This window comes from Mustela lutreola, chromosome 11 (assembly GCF_030435805.1).
Source record: "Mustela lutreola isolate mMusLut2 chromosome 11, mMusLut2.pri, whole genome shotgun sequence".
Lineage (NCBI taxonomy): Eukaryota > Metazoa > Chordata > Mammalia > Carnivora > Mustelidae > Mustela > Mustela lutreola.
In genome coordinates, this window is record NC_081300.1 from 73,922,618 (window position 1) to 73,945,586 (window position 22,969).

Below are 22,969 nucleotides of genomic sequence, written 5' to 3' on the forward strand. Positions count from 1 at the left end.
AGGTTGTTGAGGACACTGGTACCTGCCTAGGAAGACTGTGATGAGGATTATATTAGTTACAACATTGGAGGGACAAAGGCAGGCTTGGCACATGGTACCTAGTATTACCGACGGAGCATCTGTCAAGCATTTCAAGTTAGGTGTCTGACACTAACTCCTCAGAATAGGATCCTGTATGGGAACAGAATGCGGCTGTCCTCCCCATTCTATAGACAAGGAAATGAGGCCCGCAGAGGGCAAGTCACTTGGCCACACTGAAGGAGCACAGGTGAGTGCAGGGATGTATGCTTTTCTCAACAGAGGGCGATTCTGCTCCCAGTGGGAACCCAGCAGCACCTGGAGACATTTCTAGTTGTCCCCACTTAGTGGTGGGGTGTGGGAAGATGGCGGTTAGTCAGGGGCCAGGGGGATGACAGGGATGCTGCCTGATATCCTATAAGGCCCATAGTGTCCCTTCCCAACAACCACCAAGGATTATTCCATCTAAAATATCAGTGGTGCTACCGCTGAGAAGCTTTGTTCTAGTTAAACTGAGTCCACTGGGGTTTCCCCAGGGGCAGACAAGAATTCAAGTCCCAGGAGCGTATCTGGGAGATGTTTCCAAGAAACACGGGTAGGAGAAAGGTGAAGCGACACGAGAAGGTTCTGCCAAGGGTTACCACGTGGGTCACCACCATGGGCAACTGGTGCTTGATCTCCCAGCGGAGGGGAGAGGGGTCTCTGGGAGAGCTGTAGAACACACAGGCCAGGGCTTTCTTTCTGGGGGATGGGGCGCGAGGGAGCCAGGGCATTGAGACACTGACTCCTGCCCATCCTTGGCTGAGGGCTGCTCCAGTGATGCTCTGACTCCCTGACACTTCCTACCCTCCCTGCCCCCACCATGGGCAGAAGGCACTCTAGGATGGGGGCTGGCTGCAGAGTGGCAGGCACAGAGGGGTGTGGGTAGGCACAGCCAGTGTCTCTTCTGCTGACACATGCAGAACCACAACACACTAACATGGACAGCCCCCAAGGAAGAAAGACACCCAGCACCCAGCCTGGCTCCCAGCAGGTGCCTACACATTGTTTGTTGGATGAGCCCCTGTGCAGAGAGTTTCCTGGGAAGGCAGGCCCAAGGCATCAGGCTCCTCTGATCAATCAGCTCTCTGGTGGGGCAGTAAGACTCATGGTCCTCCCAACAGGCTGAGAGGGTTCCAGACCCTGTTCCTGGGTAGGAAGAGATGTAGTGATGAATACTTCAGGATACTCTTGGGCTCTTGGTGATACAGAAACATGAGGCCTGAAATGATTAGCCTACCCTTGCCAGGAGGACATCTGCTTTCCAGAGAGCCTCTCATGGCCCAGCTGCAGTTAGTAATGCAAGGGGAGGCTCAGAGCCATTATCCCTCAGACGGAACAACAGGGCCACCAAAGGTTAAATAAAATGAGGTGGACAAAAGGAACCTACAGCTTAATATCGAGTTATTGAACAGACATTCATAGGATGCTTCATAAATGCCAGGCCTCTTTTGAAGAACTTCTCAACTATTAGCTCATGTAACCCTCATGATAACCCTGTGGTGATGATGACCTTGACAGTAGGAGTCTGTGTGAACCAAGCATTGGCACCAGGCGAGCCGCCATGCAATGCACTGGACATACATTAGTGTCCCAGGTGCCAGTTTCCCCGTGCTTTGCTTCCCCTCTGCTGTTTTCATTGCCATTTCTTGAGGGCCTACTGTGTGTGGGACTTTATTCTACAGACTTTACATTGATCACCTCTTTATCTCATTGAATCCTGACAATGTATCAAAGTAAAAGAACAACCCTGTAATAGCGGCTATAATGTACGTGGTCTGTGCCAAGAGTCTTACCTCATGTAATCCCCACAAGGGCCCTATGTCCCAGGTGCTGTGAACATCCCCATTTTGCAGATGGGGAAACCAAGACACAGGGGGTGAAGAAACTTGCCCCAGTTCAACCAGGATTCCAGAGCCCATGGCCACTACCCCAGGCCACCTCCTGAGCAGGTGCATCTTTATTATTAAGCTAAGTCGCCTGTGGTTCTCATTTGGGGAGAAACTGGGATACTAACTCCCTGGTTTCAGGTCCCCCCCCACCCCCGACCCCTGCTGACTCCAGAGTCCAGACCAGTCCAGACTGGTCTTCTAATCCCAAACACCTGGAATCCTTCACATGGTCAGCTAACTGTGGATCCAGGGAGACCATAGACGGGTCAGCTTACCAAATTCAGACTGCATGCCAGGGTAGATGATCCTGAACACGTAATCTGTGGCCTCGTCATCTTCCTTGTCTGAAGACGTGGACTCGGCAGAACCCTGAGGGCTTCGCTTGCGCAGCTTGGGAAATACTTTGCCCTGAAAGAATGTGTCCCATTGCACAGTCCTTGGGATACGCCTGTCCCCACAATCTGTACAGCCTGAGGGTTTCAGTGGGATATGTGCCCACAAAGCCATGTAAGGATCCACGGGCAAAAATGACCACTGCCCCAGGCACCTGGGTGGTTCAGTCAGTTAAGCATCCGACTCTTGATTTCGGCTCAGGTCATGATCTCAGAGCTGTGAGACTGAGCCCCAATTTTCAGGCTCCACGCTGGGCATGAACCTGCTTGTTTCATGCTCACCCACCCCTGCTCACCCACCCCTTTCCCACCCTGCTTGTGCATGAGCTCATGCTCCTCTCTCCCTCTCTCTCTCAAAAAGATGATCACTCCCCACAGCTGACCCCCCACTCCAGCCTCCCTGGGGCCTCTGCGATCACTCACCTTTCCCCGCTGAGACCAGAGTGGAGGGTCCAGCTGCCCATGAGGGAGCAGCCCGTTTTCCAGGCACGAGAGGAACTGCAGGAGGTGTCCTCCCTTGGGGAAGCGGAAGGGCGGCCTCTGGATCCCGTCCTGGCTGACCAGCACCACTGTCCCGCCGCTGTCCACTGCCACCATGACCCAGGCAGAGGAGATCCAATGGGAAGTCACTATGAGGCACGGGGATGGGGCACTCCCGGCACACACATCCCCCTAGGCATGCCAACCCAGTCCCAGGGACCTGCTCCAAGGCTCTGGGAAAGGCCTGGGCAGAAGGTCGGGAGCAGTTTTTAACCTCCACTGGGCTTCTTAAATCCCACCTGCTAGGGTCACTGACTGGGTGGTATAGGACATGGTCCAGAACAGTATGGCTGGCCTCTGTGAAGTCATCCACTGAAGGGAAATGGGGCCCCCAAACATCCGATGCTCCTCAAGCACCCTCTATGAATCAACCTGACCTATTTTTGTATGGGGCCTTTCAGATCTTTCCCTTCTCAAGGCAGTATTTCACTTGCTAGCACAATTAGCAATGTATGTATGTAAGCACAGCACATTAAAGGCAGTGTCTTCTGAGTATTTTGACTACTCAAAATAGACCTGTGAGGCCTATCTATTATGGTCTATTTTACAAATGATGGAACCAAGGCTCAGAGAGGCTATGTAACTTGCCCAGGGCTGCACAGCAGGGCCTGGATCTGAACCTAGGTCTGTCTGACTCAATAAGCTTAATGTTTCTTATCTTGGTGGGACACAGATCCCTAGCTTCCTACAGCAGGATGGCCTGCTTTTTCTGAATGTACCTTCTCTGAACTTTAAAGGAGAACTCTAGTGATTAATCCTGGATCTTCAGAGCTCCGGCTTTGGAATGACAAAGACCTGATTTCAAGTCCAAACTCTGGAGCTTCCAGGCTGTGTGACTTTGTGCTAAGCTGTGTAGAGCCCTGCTTGGCACATCACAAGAGCTCAGTAGGTGTTAGCCACTAACACCATGTGTTGGATGCTGAGCCCTTATCATTCATCATAGGATGTTCACAACAAGGCCAAGAGAAGGTGCTGCTGTGCTTCCATTTCATAGATGGGGAAACTGAGGCTCAGTGAGGAGAATTCACTTGTTTGAAGCTACACCAGTAATAAGGATGTGGGGCCAGGCAGGGGAGGCAGGAGGAACACCCCGGCCTCGTGCTCCCCCCACGGTCCCTACCTTGCTGGTGGCAGTGCAGATACACAATCTCCTCTAGGCGGATGGTCATGGCATAGTCCCAGTAGACGCTAGAAGAGGAGGGATGGTTAGGTCCACAGGGTGCCTACTCACCCCGTCGTGGCAAAGGGACCAGAAGGCCAGAAGACCACACTCATGGGCTTCTGCACCCTTCTCACTGGTAGGTCACTAGACCCACCAGTCCCCAACATCTGTTTGTCAGACTTCAAATTCCACTTCCACCAACTATATTGAATCAGTCCCTTCTCCTCTCTGGGCCTCAATTTCCCTAGCTGCAACATGAGGAAGTTGGAAGAGAAGCTCTCTAAGGGACCTTCCTGCTCTGGTCTGCACCACAGTCAACCTTCCCAGGGCCCATGGGGCGAACATTCTCAGAGGGCAGCCAAGCATACAGGGGTTTTCAGAGTAGCAGCCTCTATGGAGCCGCTTGCATGTGAGTCTTAGCCAGGAGGTCCTTCCCCAGACTCCTGCATCATGCCCATCTCCTAGGGTTGCAATGGTTTGTTTTCTCCTGTCTCCCCGAAAGGTGCTGAACTGGGCAGTGACTGGGTTTTGCTCACTTCTGCAAGATTCTCAGAGAATAATATTCAGAGCTAATGGCTGCCCTAGGGCACCCAGTAAACAGAGCAACTCTTCAACTACCACCGAACATCAGCAAGGAGGAGCTGTGGCCACAGTCCCATTGGAGCTGTGTAACTTGACACAAACAGGCTCCAGGTTCCAGCCTTCCAGCTAAGGGCTCTACTTGCATTTTCTCACTGACTCTTTCCTGTATGCCTATTCCAAGCTTCCATTACCGCATCCCCATTTTACAGCAGATGAACAAACTGAGGCTTGGGAAGGGGAAGCTGACTGTCCAAGATCACTCAACTGGGAACGAGCAAGAATTGAGCTTCTGTTATCATTTTACTTGTTTTAACAGCTTCCTAAAGTAGAACTGCTGGGTCACGTAGTAAGGGTAGGTCCTAAGAAACTCCCAAACTGGTCTGTGAAGCAGCTGTGAGGGAAATTCCAGCTGCTTCTCTACATGGCAAGGCTGAGATCTGAGCCAAGTGCCCACTGACTCCAGAGTTCAAATAGCCACCCAAATATCACCCAAATATCACTCTTGGGTGATATTTCCTTGTATATACTAGGAAAGCCAGCTGGGGATCTCTGACCCCCATTGTATAAGAGTGGGTACCGGGAGGGGGGACAAGAGAAGAGGTCCTGAAGCTCCTCAGATGAGGACCACTCCGCCTTCTTTCATCATTTCTTGGTCCCCAAAGAGACACCGGAACCCCTGGGTGCTCCCATTTCCTACACGCTAACCCCGATGTTTCTGCCCACTGGCTTTTTCTCCTTCACTGAGCTCCAGGTTCCAGGCAGGAGTAACAAGGATTGATGGGGGGTTTCAGAGCCCAGGCAGGGGAAGTCTCCAGCCCCATCAGTAATGACCTTGAAAGTGCAGACTCCATTAGAACCAAATATCGATGTGTCTATGATGTGCCTGTTCACAGAGGAAAAGGTGAGGCAGAAAGATGGAAACCGCAGTGATCTGAGCTGGAGGAGGGTGGGGGTTGCTTGGCAATCCTTTGGTTCAGTGTTTCTTTGAAACAGCATTAAAAGTTGTCTGCCCATACTACCCTGGGCTTAAGTCCAACCAACGAGCAGGGCCCTCGAGCTGTGATGTTTGACAGAAGAGACTTCAGTGTATGGGGAGCCCTTGTAAACCCTTTGGGAACCCTCTGAGAGTTCAGGGAGATCACTTACCCAGCCCCCTCATTTGATAGAAGCGGGGAAACTGAGGTCCAGAAATAAAGACATACCTCAAGTCACCCAGGGGGATGAGGATTGAACAAACACGTGGTTTTGCAAAGTACATTTATGCATTTACCCACATAAATGTGTTCCCTCCAGTATAATGTAAATGCAAGATAAACTCTGAAAAGGTAAAGGTTTTCCTCTCCTTTTCTTTATCTGCTCTCTCTCATTTAGCCCAGGGCCTAGCATATCACAGGTGCTCTGTCAATATCTGATGAATGAATCCAGGTCCCCTGACTTTCCTGCTTCATTTCACAGAGATTATGTGGGCACTGATGAGTGGCAGGTGCTGGAGAGAAGACATGAGCATGAAAGAATCCTTGCCTTCATGGAAATGAAGTCTAGAATGTAACAGTTGGTATATGGGTGGGCACAGATTTATTACGTGAGCACGATTTTATAAATGCTATGAAGGAGATTCAGGGCTCCATGTAATCCAAATTCAGCTGGCAAGTCAAGGAAGGCCCAGGGTTTAAGGTGAATAGGCTGAAACAAGGTCCTGGGCCAGGGGCATCTCATCGGCCCTGCACTGTTCCTTGGGGAGGGTTTCAGAACCCTGGAATCTGGCTGGAGCTGTTATGTCGCCCAGCCCAAAACAGACTGTACCTCCCACTGACTGTCTCTGAAGACAGACGGCCACCTCGGCACAGGAAGTGGCCAGCTTAGAGAACAGCATCAATCACACCAAGGCCTGGGGTTCCTCACACAGAAGCCTAACACAAAACAGAACGCAATAATGGTGTTCTGTTTATGTTCTATGAAAAAAGAGCCCTTATTTTATATATGTAGCTGCCAGGACTCCTTGAGCTGAAATAATCAGGCCGGACACACTCTGCACAGTGCCTTTCTTCTGTCTGTGTTCCTTCTAGGGCCCTTCCTTATTGTGCTGGGACAGGGGATTGCAGCAGGGAATCCCTGGTTTCTGAGTTTCTTCAGAGCATGACCCCAAAGCCTTTGCTGAGCCTTATAGATCCCAGGGTATCACAGGGAGATGCAGCCCCAGACCAGATACCCACTAACCATGGCCTCCCACTTTCCTTCTTGACCGAGTGATGGGAAGGGAGGCAGCAGATGGGGGAATATTTGCCATTGGCAGGCTTCCAAGATCTCTGTTAAGATTTCTCCCACTGGGTGGTGCTTTGACCAGGGTTTGCCTAACTCCCATGCCCTAACATTCTTCTTGCTGGTTTCTAGAGCCTCCCAATGAGCTACCTATAAGGCCACCACTGTAGGCAGGCTGGGCCAAGTGGCTGCAACCACCAGACTGAGCAGCGGGCAGGGGAAGGGCATGACGGACAGAGCACAAACTTCCCTGTGTGAAGGGTAGGAGAGGGACCCGGCACCTTACCTCTTTTCATAGTCCAGGTCCCCCATCGACCCATTCATTAGCTGGTTCGGTGTCCACTTCAAGGTCATGACATCAGCTGTCTGGTGCAGGGACAGGTACCCTGGCACAGCCTCCATATCATCCTTCTGCAGAGAGAGGGCACAGGCTTGGTCAAAGTGTCACAGTGATCGTGGGTCCTGGCCCATCTGCTTTAGGATGCATAACTAGAACCAAGAGGCTACATCATGCCCTCCAAGACCATGGCCATTTGGAAGATCCTGAACCTCCTTCCAGGTGGCCATGCCAAGAAAAGTTTGTAACCAACCCCTCAGGATGGGTTCTGTAGATCCAGCTAGGAAAACTGTCTGCCCCCCCGCCTCGACTTTCATACTCACACCTTCTCCCCTCAACCAAGGTCCAGGAGCTCTGCTGCAAGGGCAGGGCTGGTGGCTCTCTACAATTAGGAAGCAGCTCTACCCCTCTTCACTACCATCGTCTTCTTAACAGAAGACATTTATCTGGCATCATTTTGGCCAGTCTTAAGGGGAAAAAAGAGGGCAGCTGAGCTCTATGTCCCATCCGCAGACATTTTCCAGAATCCCCAAATACCCACACTGTACTTCCTGCCCCAGCAGCCTAATCCTCTGTCTTCCCAGTTAGCCTTCAGAGCTTCTCATCTGCTCCCTCTGCTTTACCCCAAGTGGGGTGTGAGGGAGGGGACCATCTCCAAGCCTCACACATAGTGAAGGTGATCCATTTAACCACACAAGCCTGCAGCCCCGTGATGGAGCACAATTTCACATAGTAATGCACCTGAAATGGGGATGCACCTGATAGAGTGGCATCTCACAATCATGGTCACGGCCTGATCTCATGCAAATTCGGGCCTAGCTGTTCAGATGCTGTTACTTTAATTCAGGTTTTTTTTTTTTTTAAGATTTTATTTATTTATTTATTTGACAAAGACAGAGAGGGAGAGTGAGTGAGCACAAGCAGGAGCAGCTACAGAAGGAGAGGGAGAAGCAGGCTTCCCGCTGAGCAGGAAGCCTGACACGGGGCTCTATTCCAGGACCCTGGGATCATGACCTGAGCAGAAGGCAGATGCCTCACTGACGGAGCCACTTGGGCACCCCTCCATTCAATTCTGAGCATGATTGTTACTTCATGTGTGGAGTACAGTGTTATTTTAAATGTCTTTATAAAGATTAGACTGATTCATCTTTGAATCAAAAAGTGATTGTGCAGAAAGACGGGCAACAGAGCAAAAGGGCACTGATGTGATATTGGCCAAGCAGCCACACTAGTCATGGCTGCACAGATGCCCACAGTTCCAGATTCTCTCGTAAAGCAACAACCAAGTGCACATATTTGCAAACCTCTGACACTCTCGATCAGAAGTCTGCAAACTTCCTACAAAGGCTCAGATAGGGGAAAACTGGGGGCTCTGGGAGCCATATAGGCTCTGTGGTAACCAGTCCACTCTCCCTTATAGCCTGAGAGCAGCCCTACACAATACGTCATGGGCATGGCTGGGTTACAATAAAGCTTTATTGGCAAAAACAGGCAGAGCACTGCATTTAGCCCATGGCTATATAGTTTGTTGACCCCTTCTTTTGATGGAACAGAAGACAATATTTGGTGGAAAAATATAGACAGCAATGTCTCTCAGTCAAAAAGTGACATGAAGATTAAGGGGCGCCTGGGTGGCTCAGTGGGTTAAGCCTCTGCCTTTGGCTCAGGTTATGATCCTAGGATCCTGGGATCGAGCTTCGCATTGGGCTCTCTGCTCAGTGGGGAGCCTGCTCTCCCTCTGCCTGCTGCTCCATCTGCTTGTGCTCTCTCTCTGTCACTATTTCTGCCCCTCTCTCTGTCAAATAAATAAATCTTTAAAAAAAATTATGTTTCCTTGTGTGTAGTTACAAGTATAATGTATGACTTAAAAAAAAATATGTCCAAATAAGTCTCAAAGAGCTCTTTCAAAAAGTGTAAAATGAAATTTCCAAGTAGTGAGAAAACATTTTATAGAACTTAATAGCACTTTCCTTCCTGATGGTTGTGTTTAAAAAATGGGATGTCTTAAGTTCACAGCTTCTTAGATCTGAGGAGATAGGATCTTGTACCCACTGGGATGTTGATACTAAGGCTCAGAGGAGAAGTGACTTGCTCAGGGTCACCTGGTGGTCACAACTGTGACCTCAGAGCTGGAGTAGCCAACAGCTCTCCCTCCTCTTCCTCCGAACTGAGTCCAAACACCACACTGATTCAAAGGGGATATCTATTGCTTGAGGGCAGGGGCCTCATGCGTCTTGCTCACCTCCCATCTCTGGGACCTGGACCAGTCCTGGGCACAGAAGGTGAATGATAAATGACAGCCTGAACTCTCATAGCAGACAGCCTGAATTCAAAGCATAACTTTATCCCTTCCTCCCCACTGTGCACACCTCAGTGTTCTCACCTTCGATAAGACTCCTTGCCTCAAATGGTTGTTGTGAGCTTTAAATGAGTCAGTACAGTTAAAAGAACTTAGCATGGTGTCTGACATATGGGAAGTGCTCCATAAGTATTAATCATGAAGATATTTATCTTGATATCCTAAGCATCTAATTCATAGTAGGTTTAGGATAAATATCTTCTGAATGAATGAGTGATAACAAGAGAGAATGGATGGATAGGCAGCTGGGTGGACAGGGGGGTGGAGAGATGGACTGGAAGATAAAAGGACCAAGAGTTGGATAGATGGATGGATGAATGGGTGGATGCACATAAAGATGGGTAGGTGGATGGATGGAGAGACATGTAAAGACTGGTAAATGGATAGAGGGATGAATGGATGGATAGATGGATAGATGGATGACTGAATGGATGGATACAAGGATGGATGGATACAAGGATGGATGGACGGATGGATGGACGGATGGATGGATATAAAGATGGATGGATGAAGAGATAGATGCAAAGATGGGTTGATGGATGGATATAAAGATGGGTAAATAGCTATGTGGATGGATGGATAGACAGAAGGAAATGTTGTCATATGGTTGAATGGATAGAGAGTTGGGAGTACTGTTAGACGAATGAAGAGACAGTGAATGCATAGATGAATTACTGAATGGATAGATGTAAAGATGGATGGATGGATGGATGAACAGTTGACGGATGGATATACGAATGGGTGGATATAAGGATGGATGGACAGATAGCTGTAAAGATGGGTTGACAGATGGCTGTAAAGATGGGTAGATAGGGGCACCTGGGTGGCTCAGTGGGTTATAGCCTCTGCCTGCAGCTCCAGTCATGATCCCAGGGTCCTGGGATTGAGCCCCGCATTGGGCTCTCTGCTCAGCAGGGAGCCTGCTTCCCTTCCTCTCTTTCTGCCTGTGTCTCTGCCTACTTGCGATCTTTCTCTCTGTGTGTCAAATAAATAAATAAATAATCTTAAAAAAAAAAAAAAGAGGGGTAGATGGATGGATATAAAGATGGATGGATGGATGCGTGGATGGATGGATAGAAGGAAATGTCATATGGATGAATGGACAGAGAGATGGACTACTAGTAGATGAATGAAGAGACAGGTATGTGGGTAGATGGATGGATGAATGACTGAATGGATGGATATAAAGATGGAAGAATGAACAGTTGGATGAATGGATGCATGAATGGATGGATGCATGGATGGATGGATAGAAGAAAATGTTGTCACAGGGATGAATGGATGGAGAAATGGAGTACTGGCAGATGAATGAAAACACAGGTGTGTGGATAGGTATATGAATGAATGGATGAGCAACCTGGAGCCAGAGGGAACTTCTGCTCTGTAACTTAAAGATGGACACCCCCAACCCCAGAAGACCCGGGCCCAACATCTCTCTCACCGGCTGAACCAGAACGTTGTTCTTGCCATAGAGCAGTGTGGCCCTGGAGTTCTGATGCAGGGACTCCACATAGTCACGGGCAGAAAGGGATGGTCGGTCGTCCATGCTGCCACTCGAATGCCTTTTCTGGATCTGGCAGTGTGAGAGGAGATGGAGGGTGACGCCTAGGGTAACCCTCAGAGTCCCACTCGTTCCCCACCTCCCCACCTAGTCTGGAACCCAGCCCAACTGCTTCCCAGGGCTCCACAGCCCACCCTTACTCACACAGAGGGCTGGCCGCTTGGTGGGTGAGTCCTGCCGCAGGTGCGAGCTGTGGATGCGGTGTCTCTGCACGAGCTCGTCTGCCGAGGGGTCAGTCCAGAAGTGATCTGCAGTCTTCATCTTGGTGTACTCTAGGGCACAGGGCCCCACTGCGGAGCATATGGGGGCTGGGACTCTAGAGTCCCGGACGGTCCACCTTCCCCCGCCATGGGCCACCAATTTTATCACTTCTCCCCTCCAGCCAGTGAGTACCTCCAGGGTCTTCCTAAGGAGAGGCCAGTACTAGACCCTGGGAGCCAGAGCCAGGGAACAGGTACGTTTTGGTGGAGGAGGCTGGAGGGCAATGAGAGAGGCCCTTTGAATACAATAGTGAGCAGAACCCAGAGACCCAGATGAAATTCAGAGCACTGGACCACTTACCCAACAAAGATGCAAGGATGGGGCCATCCACGGGGTCCATCAGGAGGGCCTCCTTCTCGTAGTACTTACTAGCAAGAGAAAAGGACAGGCAGGTTTGGATGGCGACCAACAGAGAGTGCACAATCAACTCTGACCTACTGGTTAAAAGTGGACTGTGTTGGGTCTCCCTCTGGTCACCTCTCTGAGCCTCAGATACCCCATCTGTAAAATGGGTGTAATAAAAATAGATGTCCGAGGGCTGTTGGAAAGCCTTTTGAGAGAGACAACAGATGTGAGGCACTTAGCACTGTGCTTTGCATGGAATGGCTGGAATGAGAGTAACAGGAGTAACGATTACAAAGTGGTTCCTGCGGGGGCCTTGGGTGACTCGGTCGTTAAGCATCTGCCTTAAACTCAGGTCAGGATCGCAAGGTCCTGGGTCCGAGCCCCACATCACGCTCCCTATGCAGCAGGAAGCCTACTTCTCTGTCTCCTACTCCCCCTGCTTGTGTTCCCTCTCTCTCTGTCAAATAAATAAATAAAATCTTTAAAAAAAATAAAAAACAAACAAACAACAACAAAAACCAAAGTGGCTCCTGGCTGGTTCTATCGACTTCTGCCGCATCTTCCATTTCAGACGGCAAATCGCTTAGGGGCTTGGATGTTGTCTGCCCTTCTAATGAGGCAGCAAGATGCCTTTTAGCTGTTGTGTGCACTGAAAAGCTGTATTAACAGGACTTCCTGCCCAGAAAGCCCACGTAGGTGATGGCCGCCTGATGTGCTCATGAGCGCCTGATGTGCTCATGAGCGCCTGCTGACTCCTGGCTCTTCCCAATAACTTGTGATATAGGCAATACAATGTTCCTGCTGTTTTGCTTTTCATTTCTTTGTTTGAGTTGTTGTGGAGTGGCTTCTAATTCTTTGCTAACTCATACCATCTAGAAATAGAATTCTAGAGTTGATAAAAACCTTGTTCTACCCTCCTGAGAGGTCTCAGGCTCAGGGAGGGAAAGTGACCTGTTGGAGGCCACACAGCAGGTGGCTGTAGGCTACACCCAGCCTACAGCAGGAGGTGAAGACCACAGGATCGGGAGGGAGGCAGGAGACACACCCAGGGGGTGCCAGGCTCGGCCATTTCCGCCCTTGCTGTGGCGGAAGTCACTTACCCACCTGGGCAGGTGACTGACTACCTTCTCTGAGCTTCAGTGTCCTTAGCTGCAAAATGGGAAGAACGACGAAACTCACCTAGCCAGTTGTTGGGAGGATTAAATTTAGGCCTGCTTGTACAGCAACAGCACAGACCCTGTCTCCAGGAAGTTCTCATGAAATGGCGGCAACATCATGGTTATTTTATCCCAGAGGAATCTTCTGTCCACCAGAATATTGGCTGAAGCAGAATTGACCTGCCCTGTACATGCTCAGCAGCAAGCTTATACATTTTGGCTGAAGATAAGGTGTCAAGACACTTTCCACTCTGCCGCTCAGTTTCCATCCCAAAATTCAGCACAGTTACCTGATCATGAACCTTGGGAATACTGCCTTGAAAAATAGCAGGTAGGACTGGGAGCAAGATGTGACCATCAAGGGTGGCCCAAGGGAGATCCTCTGCAGTGACAGGTTTCATTGGAACAGTTCTGTTCCTGACTGTGGTGTCAGCTATACAAGCCTATGCATGTATTAAAATTCCATAGAACAATACAGGGGAAAAAAATGAGTGTATGTAAAAACTAGCAAAATCCAAATAAAGTTAGTTGTTCGGTTAACAGTATTTTACCAATGGCAATCCCCTATTTTTGTCCTTATACTATGTTATGGAGGATGTTATCACCTAGGGTAGAAGAGACTCTAATGTTTCAGCTTCTATGTGAATCTGAAAAAATAAGTTTAATGAAGAAAGAGGTTGGCATTATTGCTGAAATAAATCACTAATTCCTTTTGACTGACTTATTGAGAAAGCACAAGGTCATATGCCAAAGGCAATACTTACAGAGGCCCTGGGAATTTAGCAGAATTTAGGTTCTAAACCCATGTCTCTACACAGGGCAGAGATGTGTCACAAGAAGATGAAGAGATTAATTGGACTCCAAGGCCTGGATTTCTTCCAGTTCCTCTCCTGCCTTTGCACTAGCTGTTCCCTCTGCTGGGATCACTCTTTCCCCACACCCCCTTTATCTGATTGGCTAAAGCCTACATGTCCTTCAAACAGAAGCTTAACTGCCATGTCTTCCAGGACACTTTCCCAAGCCACCCAGTGGAGATAAAACACCACCCACCTGACTTGGAATACTCATCATATCTTATCCCAATTAGCACTTACCTGTTTTCCCTGCTACAATACGAGGTTCATGAGAAGCACTTCGCTCTACACTTTCATGCACATTTTCCTAGCAAACAGGCTAAGAATAAAAGATGATCATAATACCTACTGCATGTGAAGATGTGGTTAAATAAGCACTTTCATACACCAAGAGATACAGAGATTCTCAGATACTTCCCTCATATTCTCCTTCCCTCCTTCTCTCCACCCCCTCTCTCTGGCTGGAAGGGAGTATTGGCCATGAAGAGTCTCCTCATTCATCTGGCTGCCCCATGCCCTTAGCATAACATTCAAGCTTTGAACATGACAGTTGAGATGAATGCATCCCCAGCATCTAGGTTAGTGCCTGGCACATGGTAGGCAGTCATTAAGTATTTACTGGATAAATGAATGGATGGATGGATGGGTAAATGCTTGCCAAGAGGGCCCATGCTCTAAAATCTTTACACCAGTTTGATCTGAGCTAGAAAAGAAAATGTAAAAAGGTATTATTTCTAAAATGATATGTACTTACTAACTCTCCTTCTTTCCCCTTCTCCAGAATGGCAGCAATCCCTGTCCCATTTACCAAATGAGAGCAGAGACCTAGGAGCTAGATGACTCCTCTAGGGCCATAGTTAGCAAGAAGACAGTAGCTTAATTCATGGGAGAAGAAAGATGCCTCAGATACCAAGATACTACATCCCACTCCAAATCTGAAGACTTTGCATTGACAGTAAGCACCTGAATTTTCCCAAGGTTCTATACTAGGCTAATCTGGAGGCAAACATCCAGAAAGCCTTTATTTAATCTCTTTCAAATCAAGTATGTATCAAGGGACAGAAAATAAAGCTTTGTGTAATAGGTTGCAATTCCCAGCAGGTGGCGGCAGAGCACACCCAGGAGTCTAGTCTTTCCAGCTCACCTGCTGTTTTCCACCAGGTAATGCACAATTTTGTCCAGCACCTTCTCAAACAAGGCAGTGCGAATCCACAGGTGCTTGATGGCGAGTGGGGACAGGCTGGGCAGCTTCGGAAGCTTCCGCACATTCTCCTGGAGGCCCTGGATCTGGTTTCGCCTTCAAGGCCAGTAAAGAAGGAGGATGAATATTCACAAAAGAGGAAATCCCACAGGACCAATATGCAACTGGTGAAATGTTCTACCTCTCTAGGAAATGAAAGAATGGCAACTAAAAAAACAGGAGCCCTTATTGCTCCTGGCAAGTGGGTAAAGAGCTGAAAAAAGTCACAATACCCAGTGAGCGTAAAGTTGCAGTGGAACAGACACTTTCATAAACTGCTAATGGACAAGCCAGATTCTTACAGTGATGTTTCTCTTCTCTTCCCCTCTGTCCTTCTCTCTTTCTCTCTCCTTCTTTTCCCCCTCTATCCACCATGAATAAGTGACTGCATGAATGAATGAATGGCTCTTGCTTACCACCTGGCATGGGTATCTCTAATTCCTCCATTAGAAAGTCTCTCCTAATATTATGGAAGGCCCATGGAAATCCATCCCTTTAAAGTTATCAGCAAACACCTGGGGATTTAGTAGATGGATTGGAAGGCACCTGAAGACCATGTGGCTGAGGAGTCAGATTCCAAAACAGGAGTTGGCAACACCAAAGCCACATGCTGGCCATCATGCAGTTCTGTCCAGAAGCACTGAGCTGGCATGGCCTGGAAGGCAAGGCAAGGGCCATTTCCCATCCAGTGATGTGGAGTGATCAAACACAGCAGAGAAGGCGAACATGGCCTATGTGCCTCTCTCTCCCTTCTCTTGCCCGGAACAGACATGGCTAATTGATTCATGCATTCTTTCCCATGAAACCCAATAGCAGCTCCAGAATCTTTCAAAACAAGGTCTTTCCAGTGGCCTGTAACACGAACTGGAGGTGAAACTTATCAGTCATCCCTGACCAGGCCCCAGATGGAGGCTTTGGCTGCACAGTTGGGACTTTGGGGGTGACTCTGGTGGAAGGCGCTCATATATACACACTCAGGCCAATCAGCCTTGAGATGCATGAGTGAAGTCACTGCTCCTCTTCAATGGTTGCCTCAGTGTCACACGCGGTCCATGCAGACAGTGACCATATTAGTTTCATTAAATTTTGTTCTCCCTGCATTCAGAATGGGGTCTGGGTTCCAAGAGGCACTTACTCATTCAACAATCATTTCTAGAGCATTTGGGGTGCTGGGCAATCTCCAGGCACTGGGGACATAATGGGGAATAACAGATTTTAGTTGCCTGTTCTCATGGAGTTCAGAGTCCAGTGGGGAAGACAGACAAGTATCAAGCAAAAAAATAAATGAATAATTAGAGGTGGTGATAACCACAGGGAAGTATATAAACAGGGGGATGATCTAAAAGATAAATGGGGTGAAGGCTGGAACTTACCCTTAACTGGGGGAAGGCCTGAATGACAAGGAACTAGCTATGGAAGATGGGGGTGTGTGAACTGGGTGATGGGTACAGCATGTGCAAAGGCCCTGGGATAGGAAAGAGTCTGGCAGGTTTGGGGAGCAGAAAGGAGACTGGAGAGAGTGCCAGGAGGTAGGGGTGCTTGCAGAGCTCAGGGAGGAGCATGGACTATCCTCCGCAGGCCCGCCCGGACCATACCCCATGCTCCACACTCACGTGCTCTCGATCAGCTGCTCCAGGTCCTGCACCTTGCGGCTGAGCTCCTCGGCTGGTGGGAAGTTCTTGCCCACTTTCATGAAGAGAGCTGCAATCTTGTTGCTGCGCAGAAAACCAGCTGCCCGGCGCCGCAGCCCATGCAGGATGCAGGCCTCCACAGCCGCTGTAGGGACACAATGGTCAGTCAGCAGGCTCTGCCCTGCCCACACTCCCCTGCACCCAGCTCAGAACTCCAGTCACACAGAGGCACCTTGGAGAGCTGCAGGCCCCAGAATCACAAAATTCGTGAAAGGCTCTTAAGGAAAGGCAGATATGCCTCCCTACCTTCCACTCCCTCAAAAGGGAACAAGAGAGCTTAGCAGTTAACCTATGCTCACTGCCCAAGGTCAGATTGTCTGTGTTGAATGTCCTCTCCCAGATACTAACCAGTTGTGTGACCTTGGGCAACTACTTACCCTCCCTGTGCCTCAGTTTCTTCATTTGTGAAATGGGGATAGTATGAACAAGTCTCTTAAAAGGTTGCTTTTAGAATGAGGTGGAAAGGGATGCCTGGGCAGCCCAGTTGGTTAAGCATCTGCCTTCAAGTCTGGTGGTGATCTTGGGGTCCTGGGATTGAGTGCCACATAGGGCTCTCTGCTCAGGAGGAGTCTGCTTCTTCTTCTTTCTCTGTTCTTTCTCTCCCTCTCTCAAATAAATAAGTAAAATCTTTTAAAAAAAGAGAACGAGGTGAGAAAAAATGCATGGAAAGCATTTCATGTAAAATCTGGCACATAGAAAGTGCTTTAGAAACATGAGTTATTACTCCTGGCAGTGAGGGAAGAGGGACTGGACCACAGGACTGTCAAGCTTTCTCTGGGTTAAAGAATCACACCAACGTCATTACTGTGATTCCAGTAAGAGCGAACAGTATGCATCTCATTCTACCTTTGTCACAGCCAAGAAAGGGGGGAAAAAATCCCCATTTTTCAGATGTGAAAACTGAGGCTCTAAGCAGTAAGCTGAAGTGCCCAAACCTAGCAAATGAGTGGGGGAGCTGGGATTCAAACTCAGGCCTGAGCCCAAGGTGTGCTCACAACACTTATGCTTCCATGAAAAATTTGAAGAGAGGATGCAGTCATTGTCTTCCAGTATCTGTGTTTCCCCTGGGTGGTCACCTGTGCTCTACCACTAACTTGCTATGTGACCTCAGGCAAATCGTTTTCCCTCTCTGGGCCTTAGTGTTTCCTCCTGGAAAACAGTCCCTGTGTAGGCCATTCAGATGGCCCCAGTCTTCTTTTTGGTACTTTCAGCAGGCTTCTAATAAGTATTCTCCTGCCCCTATCTTACACAGCAGACTGGGAGCTCACTCTGCTATGTAACAGGAGCATAGTCAGTGTTGATGGGAAAAGGGAGTCTATTATAAGAGCTACTTCTTAGTGGGTATCTGCTGGGTGTCAACCAGTGTTGAAGTTTACCTTCCCTAATCCTGTTAGAAAAACCCTGTGAAGTGAGTGTTCTAGTTGCTGTCACTCCACACAAGGAAAACACCAGCAGTCCGAGGATAAAGAGCCTGGCCAAGGTCAGGCTGTGCACCAGGAAAAATACTGAGAAGTTTTGGTTCAACTACTTGTCTTGGGGTATTTTGTTGTTGTTATTAGCAATTACTTGGCTTTTAAAAAAGTTATTATTATTATTTTTTAAGTATGCTCCATGCCCAACATGAGGTTTGAACTCACAACCCCAAGATCAAGAGACATGTGCCTACCAACTGAGCCAGCCAGGTGCCCTGGCAATTATTTGACTTTAAATGGATTCCACTCTATTGTCTAATTTGCCTATGGGCTTAAAATATTCTAGGTAAGCATCTTCTACACAGCTTCATTTTCGCTTATACGCACAACACTTTTCATTTGTCTCTACTGCAACAATTTAATCATCTAGGCATTGGAGTCTTGGTTGATTCTTTCTGACAATGGCCCATAAGGAACAATGGATCAGAGACATCTCAGGGAGACCCTGCAGGTCTTATTCAGTGCCATTACATTTCTTCTCTCATCCTGAAACAGTGGTTGAAGTTAGACGACCATCATGATTTTTAGCACTTTCTATTCCTCTAAGTCTTTAATAGGTAGATATGGCCACACATTCTGAAATGGGCATGACTATTATTTTCTTTGCAAAGAGAGATGTTCAAAAGAAAAAAAATAGGTGAGAATATCCCCAAATTCACATTTATGTGTATATATATATACATGTATACAAATACATATAAATGTGTATATATATACCCCTACATCTACACATACAAATGCAAGTACACAAATATACCTATCTCTGTAATTTAAACAAACACATTAAAAAATAAAATTAAAATCATTAAAAAAATAAAATAAAATTCGCCAAAGTAACCCAAAAAACAAGTAGCAGAGAAGGCATTTGAACCCAGGTCTGCCTGGCTGCAAAGGGACTGAACAGACACCAGCGGGCTCCCAGGTCTCGGCGTGTACTCCCATAGGTGGTATGCCCAGCCGTGGGGATGAAGCTGAAGGGCCAGCTAGGTCTCCTCACTGGGGCCTCTGCAGGAGGCCAAGACCGAGAGAGGGGAATTATAGCATGTCCTTTCTCCCAAGACACTCCAGTCACAAATTAAAAAGGTTTTTCAGGGAGAAACACCCCTACTTACATGAACACACAGATTAGAAGCTGAATCCTGATTTGGGGGACACACAAAACCTACGTTTATAGCTGCGGAGTAAATACAGTAAGAACCTGGCAGCATGGTTATTTCTGGAAACTTTGTGAGCCCAGTTGGTTCGAGGAGAGAAGTCTGAGTCAGGCTCCGCCCCGGGCCTGTCTCCTTTGCTGAGCCAGCTGGATGTGATCCCTCGGTGGGGAGGGGGGTTGATGGCTCCTAATTCCCTATATTTTTAAAGCCCATCCATCCTCTCCCTTTATTTGGCAACAGCCATAGGCAGGGTGAGGAAAGGGCATTCGTCAGATGAGAGACTAGCATCACAAAGGGTGTGAGTCGCCATGCTCTAAGCCCACAGGAGGGGAAGGCAGTCAGTCCCTCCGGCATCAACAGTGATTAACTCCCCATGGGGTGCAGAGGTCATGCTTCATTTCTTCTCTAGACTTTTCCATGTTTCCAAATTCCCTAATGGAGCCCCCTGGGAACCTACAAATAACTATGGAGTCACAGAGCAAAAGAAGCAGTGTCAGAATGCTCGCTCGTGGGGGGATGTCACTCCCCCTGAGGCAGCCCACAGAGAAAGCAGTCATTTTCAAGGCCACGGGCTGCGAACTCACCACAGAAGGAGATGATGTGGCTGCTGTCCTCATGGACAAACTTCCGTGTGACGGCCTCCTCCATGATCTGCTTCACCTGGAAGGCAGAGGCAGCTGAAAGGGGAGACCCAAATGCGCCCGGGGTGCGGTCACCCCAGAGGGCTGTGTTGCCTCTCTGGGCCTTCTCAGGCCGGCTGGGGCGGCTGGCTGACTACCTTCCTTCCATGCCCTCCTCACAGTCTTCTGAAAGCCTGAGGCCTGTCACAGTGTCACAATTCACAATTTATGGAATTATTTTTTTCGGGTGCTCTGCATGGCAGGGAGGGCAGTTCTTTTCAGGTGTCACAAGAAATGTCATCTCCTTCCTGGGCCCCATTAGCTGAGACCGCCCTCCTCCCCCTCCAAGACTCCATCCACACCTTGTTATAGCTCCTTCTGGGTACTTATCCTATTCCTGTCCCATGTTATTTACTTACTATCTCCCTGCTCTAGGACATGAATTCCCTGGGGGCAGCGCCTCATCTGCCTGTTATATCCACGGAGACTAGAATAGTGCCTGGTGTATAGCAGGTGCTCAATAAATATTTTTGGAAGGAAAAACAAAAGTATGTAAAAGAATCAGACAGAGTGACAACTCAGCCCTGGAATCTGGCAAACCCAGGTTTAAATCCCTGTTCAGGCATCTACCAGCTGGGTTTGTGATATTGTTTTGGGAAACCGAGGCTCATCGAGGGGAAATGATCTGCCTAGAGAAGTAGAGCTGGCCCAGAGCAGAGACAGAATTCCAGGCTAAGTCTGAATCCCCAGATCTGTGCTCTTCCTACCATCCTCACATGCTCAACAAATATTTTCTGAGCACCACTGATATACCAGGTATGGGGGACCCAGTGCTGAAAGGGCAACTATGCCTCTGCTCACAGAGGGGACACTCTGGTGACTTGAACACCCTTCTGCTTTGCTGGATCCTGGTTCCCACTCTGCCCAGAGCCACTACGGGACTTTAGCAAAACATTTCTCCTCTCTAGGGCCTCAGTTTCCCCACCTTGAGGTTGAGGAGATTGGGAGAGATAACCTCCAATGCCGGTCCCAGCTCCACATCACCGCGCTGTGATGCAGAGGTGATGGGAACAGTTCTGAATCTGACCCCTTCTGTGGGCTTCCTGGCTGGCCTGTGGCCTACTCTGCCTCGGCCTCAGCCGGGCCTGCTCAGCCATGCCCCCGTCAGAGAGCAATCTCAGGCCCTACATGTCCCTCTCTCTCCTCCTTCTGCCTGCCTCCTAGAGGGGAAGGCAGAACACAGAGCATCCCAGGTCCCACTCTGTGGGTCCCTGCCCCACGCGTCCAAGTTAGCACCCTCCCTGTGAACAGCTGCTGACCTTGGAGCTCAGCACCCCCAAGCTGAGCTTTGCCAGCTGTATTCCTAAGTCTGAAAACTGTCCAGCCAAACCCGTGGAACTGGTCCTATTCACAGGCAAACAGGCTGACTCAAGGTTACATGGCTAGGAAGCAACAACTGGACTTTTGACTTATACTGGTTTCTTCGACCTTAGCACCAGCAGCTATACCCTGGCCCCTTCAGCTTCTAGCTGTGCTTCCTCAGGCCAGTCACATCACCTCTCTGAACCTTAGTATTCCCATCGGGTAAAGGGCGTAGAGGAATAGCACCTGCCTCCAGGGGCTGTGGGAAGACAGAACAAGGTCATGTTCACCGTGTGCTGAGCACCAAACCCGGCACAGAGGGGCCTGTGGTAAATGTTAGAGCTGCACATGCGTCTCCCCTCTCTGAACCCTCTTTTTACAGTTATTCTGGTCCCTGCTAAAATAGTGCCTGCTGAGGAGAATAAATTCCCTGGCTTTCAAGGCCCCCACAGTGGCTGCTTTGCTAAGCCCCATCAGATTTATATGGATTTCATCCTCCCCACCCACCTGCGGACCTCATGAGGGGAGAGCACACTGCTGGATAGTTATGGCTCGGGGACATCTTAGGTGCTCAATAAAATTCAGTTTGAGGAACAAATGGCTTGAAAGATCATGACTGGCTTTTGCGTTGGGAGAATATTTTAATTGGAAAATATGCTTTCCTGTCACCATATTTGTGGGTAAATAGAGAGCAGCAGCATTAACATCCCTGTTTGTCAAGGGAGCACAGAGAGGCACAGAGGGGTGGTGTCATCTGCCCGGGGTCACAAAGCTGATGAGGAGGAGAGTCAAGGGTTAGTTAGACCCAGGTCTGTCTGACTCTAGGGGCTGAGTTCCTTTGCAACAGTCCATTAAGCCCACACAATCTCAGAGCATTTAGCCACCCCTCCCGCCCCCCACTACCTGCCTCCTTTGTTCCTTTGCTCCCCTAAAACAGGGTACAGTGATGCTGGCCTACCACCCAGTAGGTTGTGGAACCTGCCAGGTGGGGCTTGCCAAGTACCCAGACCTGGGTGTCCCTTGGGAGTAGAATGGGGGCTCCAGGCAGCTGGGACAGGAGTGCTTTCGGAAAACACAGTGTTTCTTTAAAAGCTAAGAACTTGAACTGGTGGCCAGACAGGCCTGTGTTCAAATCCCAGCCCAAACACTTACTAGCTGTAGGACCTTAGGCAAATTCCTTTACCTAGGACCAACTCCCAGAGTCAGTAAAATCTGTTGGCTCTGCCAACCCAGAGCCTGACCGTTTCTCATCCTCTCCATCAGGACCTCTCTGATCCAAGTGGCCTTGCTCCAAGTCACGTCTCTCCTGGATTGACACTGCACCCTCTCGCTTGTCTCCCTGCCTCCACCTCCTGAGAGACTCATCTTAACATGACCAGAAGGATCTTGTTAAAAGGTAAGTCAACAGAACAACCGGACAGAAGATCAATAAGGAAATGGAGAACCTCAACAACTTTATAGACTAACTGGACCTAAGAGACATACATTACCCTCCACCAAACAAGAATAGAAAACACATTTTTCTCAAGTGCTCATACAGGATAGAGCATGTCACAGACTAGGGCACAAAACAAGTCTTAACAAATCTTCAAAGACTGAAATCATACCAGGTATCTTTTCTGATCACAATGGCATGAAACTAGAGACCAGCCCTGTGAGTGGAAATTAAGCC

At 48.9% G+C, this 22,969-nt stretch overlaps 1 protein-coding gene across 8 annotated transcripts in view; it reads right to left on the bottom strand.

Moving 5' to 3' along the window:
* Nucleotides 1-22,969, bottom strand: part of SGSM1 (small G protein signaling modulator 1) — an 88,331-nt gene that overhangs the window by 37,914 nt on the left and 27,448 nt on the right. For 7 of the 8 annotated variants that reach the window (XM_059138892.1, XM_059138890.1, XM_059138886.1 and 4 more), the window contains 10 exons: nt 19,900-19,975; nt 16,612-16,774; nt 14,903-15,055; nt 11,703-11,770; nt 11,286-11,431; nt 11,022-11,153; nt 7,171-7,295; nt 4,002-4,069; nt 2,765-2,928; nt 2,225-2,357 (listed from right to left, as the gene is read on the bottom strand). In XM_059138892.1, the coding sequence (XP_058994875.1) occupies nt 2,225-2,357; nt 2,765-2,928; nt 4,002-4,069; nt 7,171-7,295; nt 11,022-11,153; nt 11,286-11,431; nt 11,703-11,770; nt 14,903-15,055; nt 16,612-16,774; nt 19,900-19,975 (1,228 nt within the window). Of the gene's footprint in view, nt 1-2,224; nt 2,358-2,764; nt 2,929-4,001; nt 4,070-7,170; nt 7,296-11,021; nt 11,154-11,285; nt 11,432-11,702; nt 11,771-12,926; nt 14,012-14,902; nt 15,056-16,611; nt 16,775-19,899; nt 19,976-22,969 lie in introns of those variants that run through there. The other variant, XM_059138893.1, reaches the window with a different exon arrangement.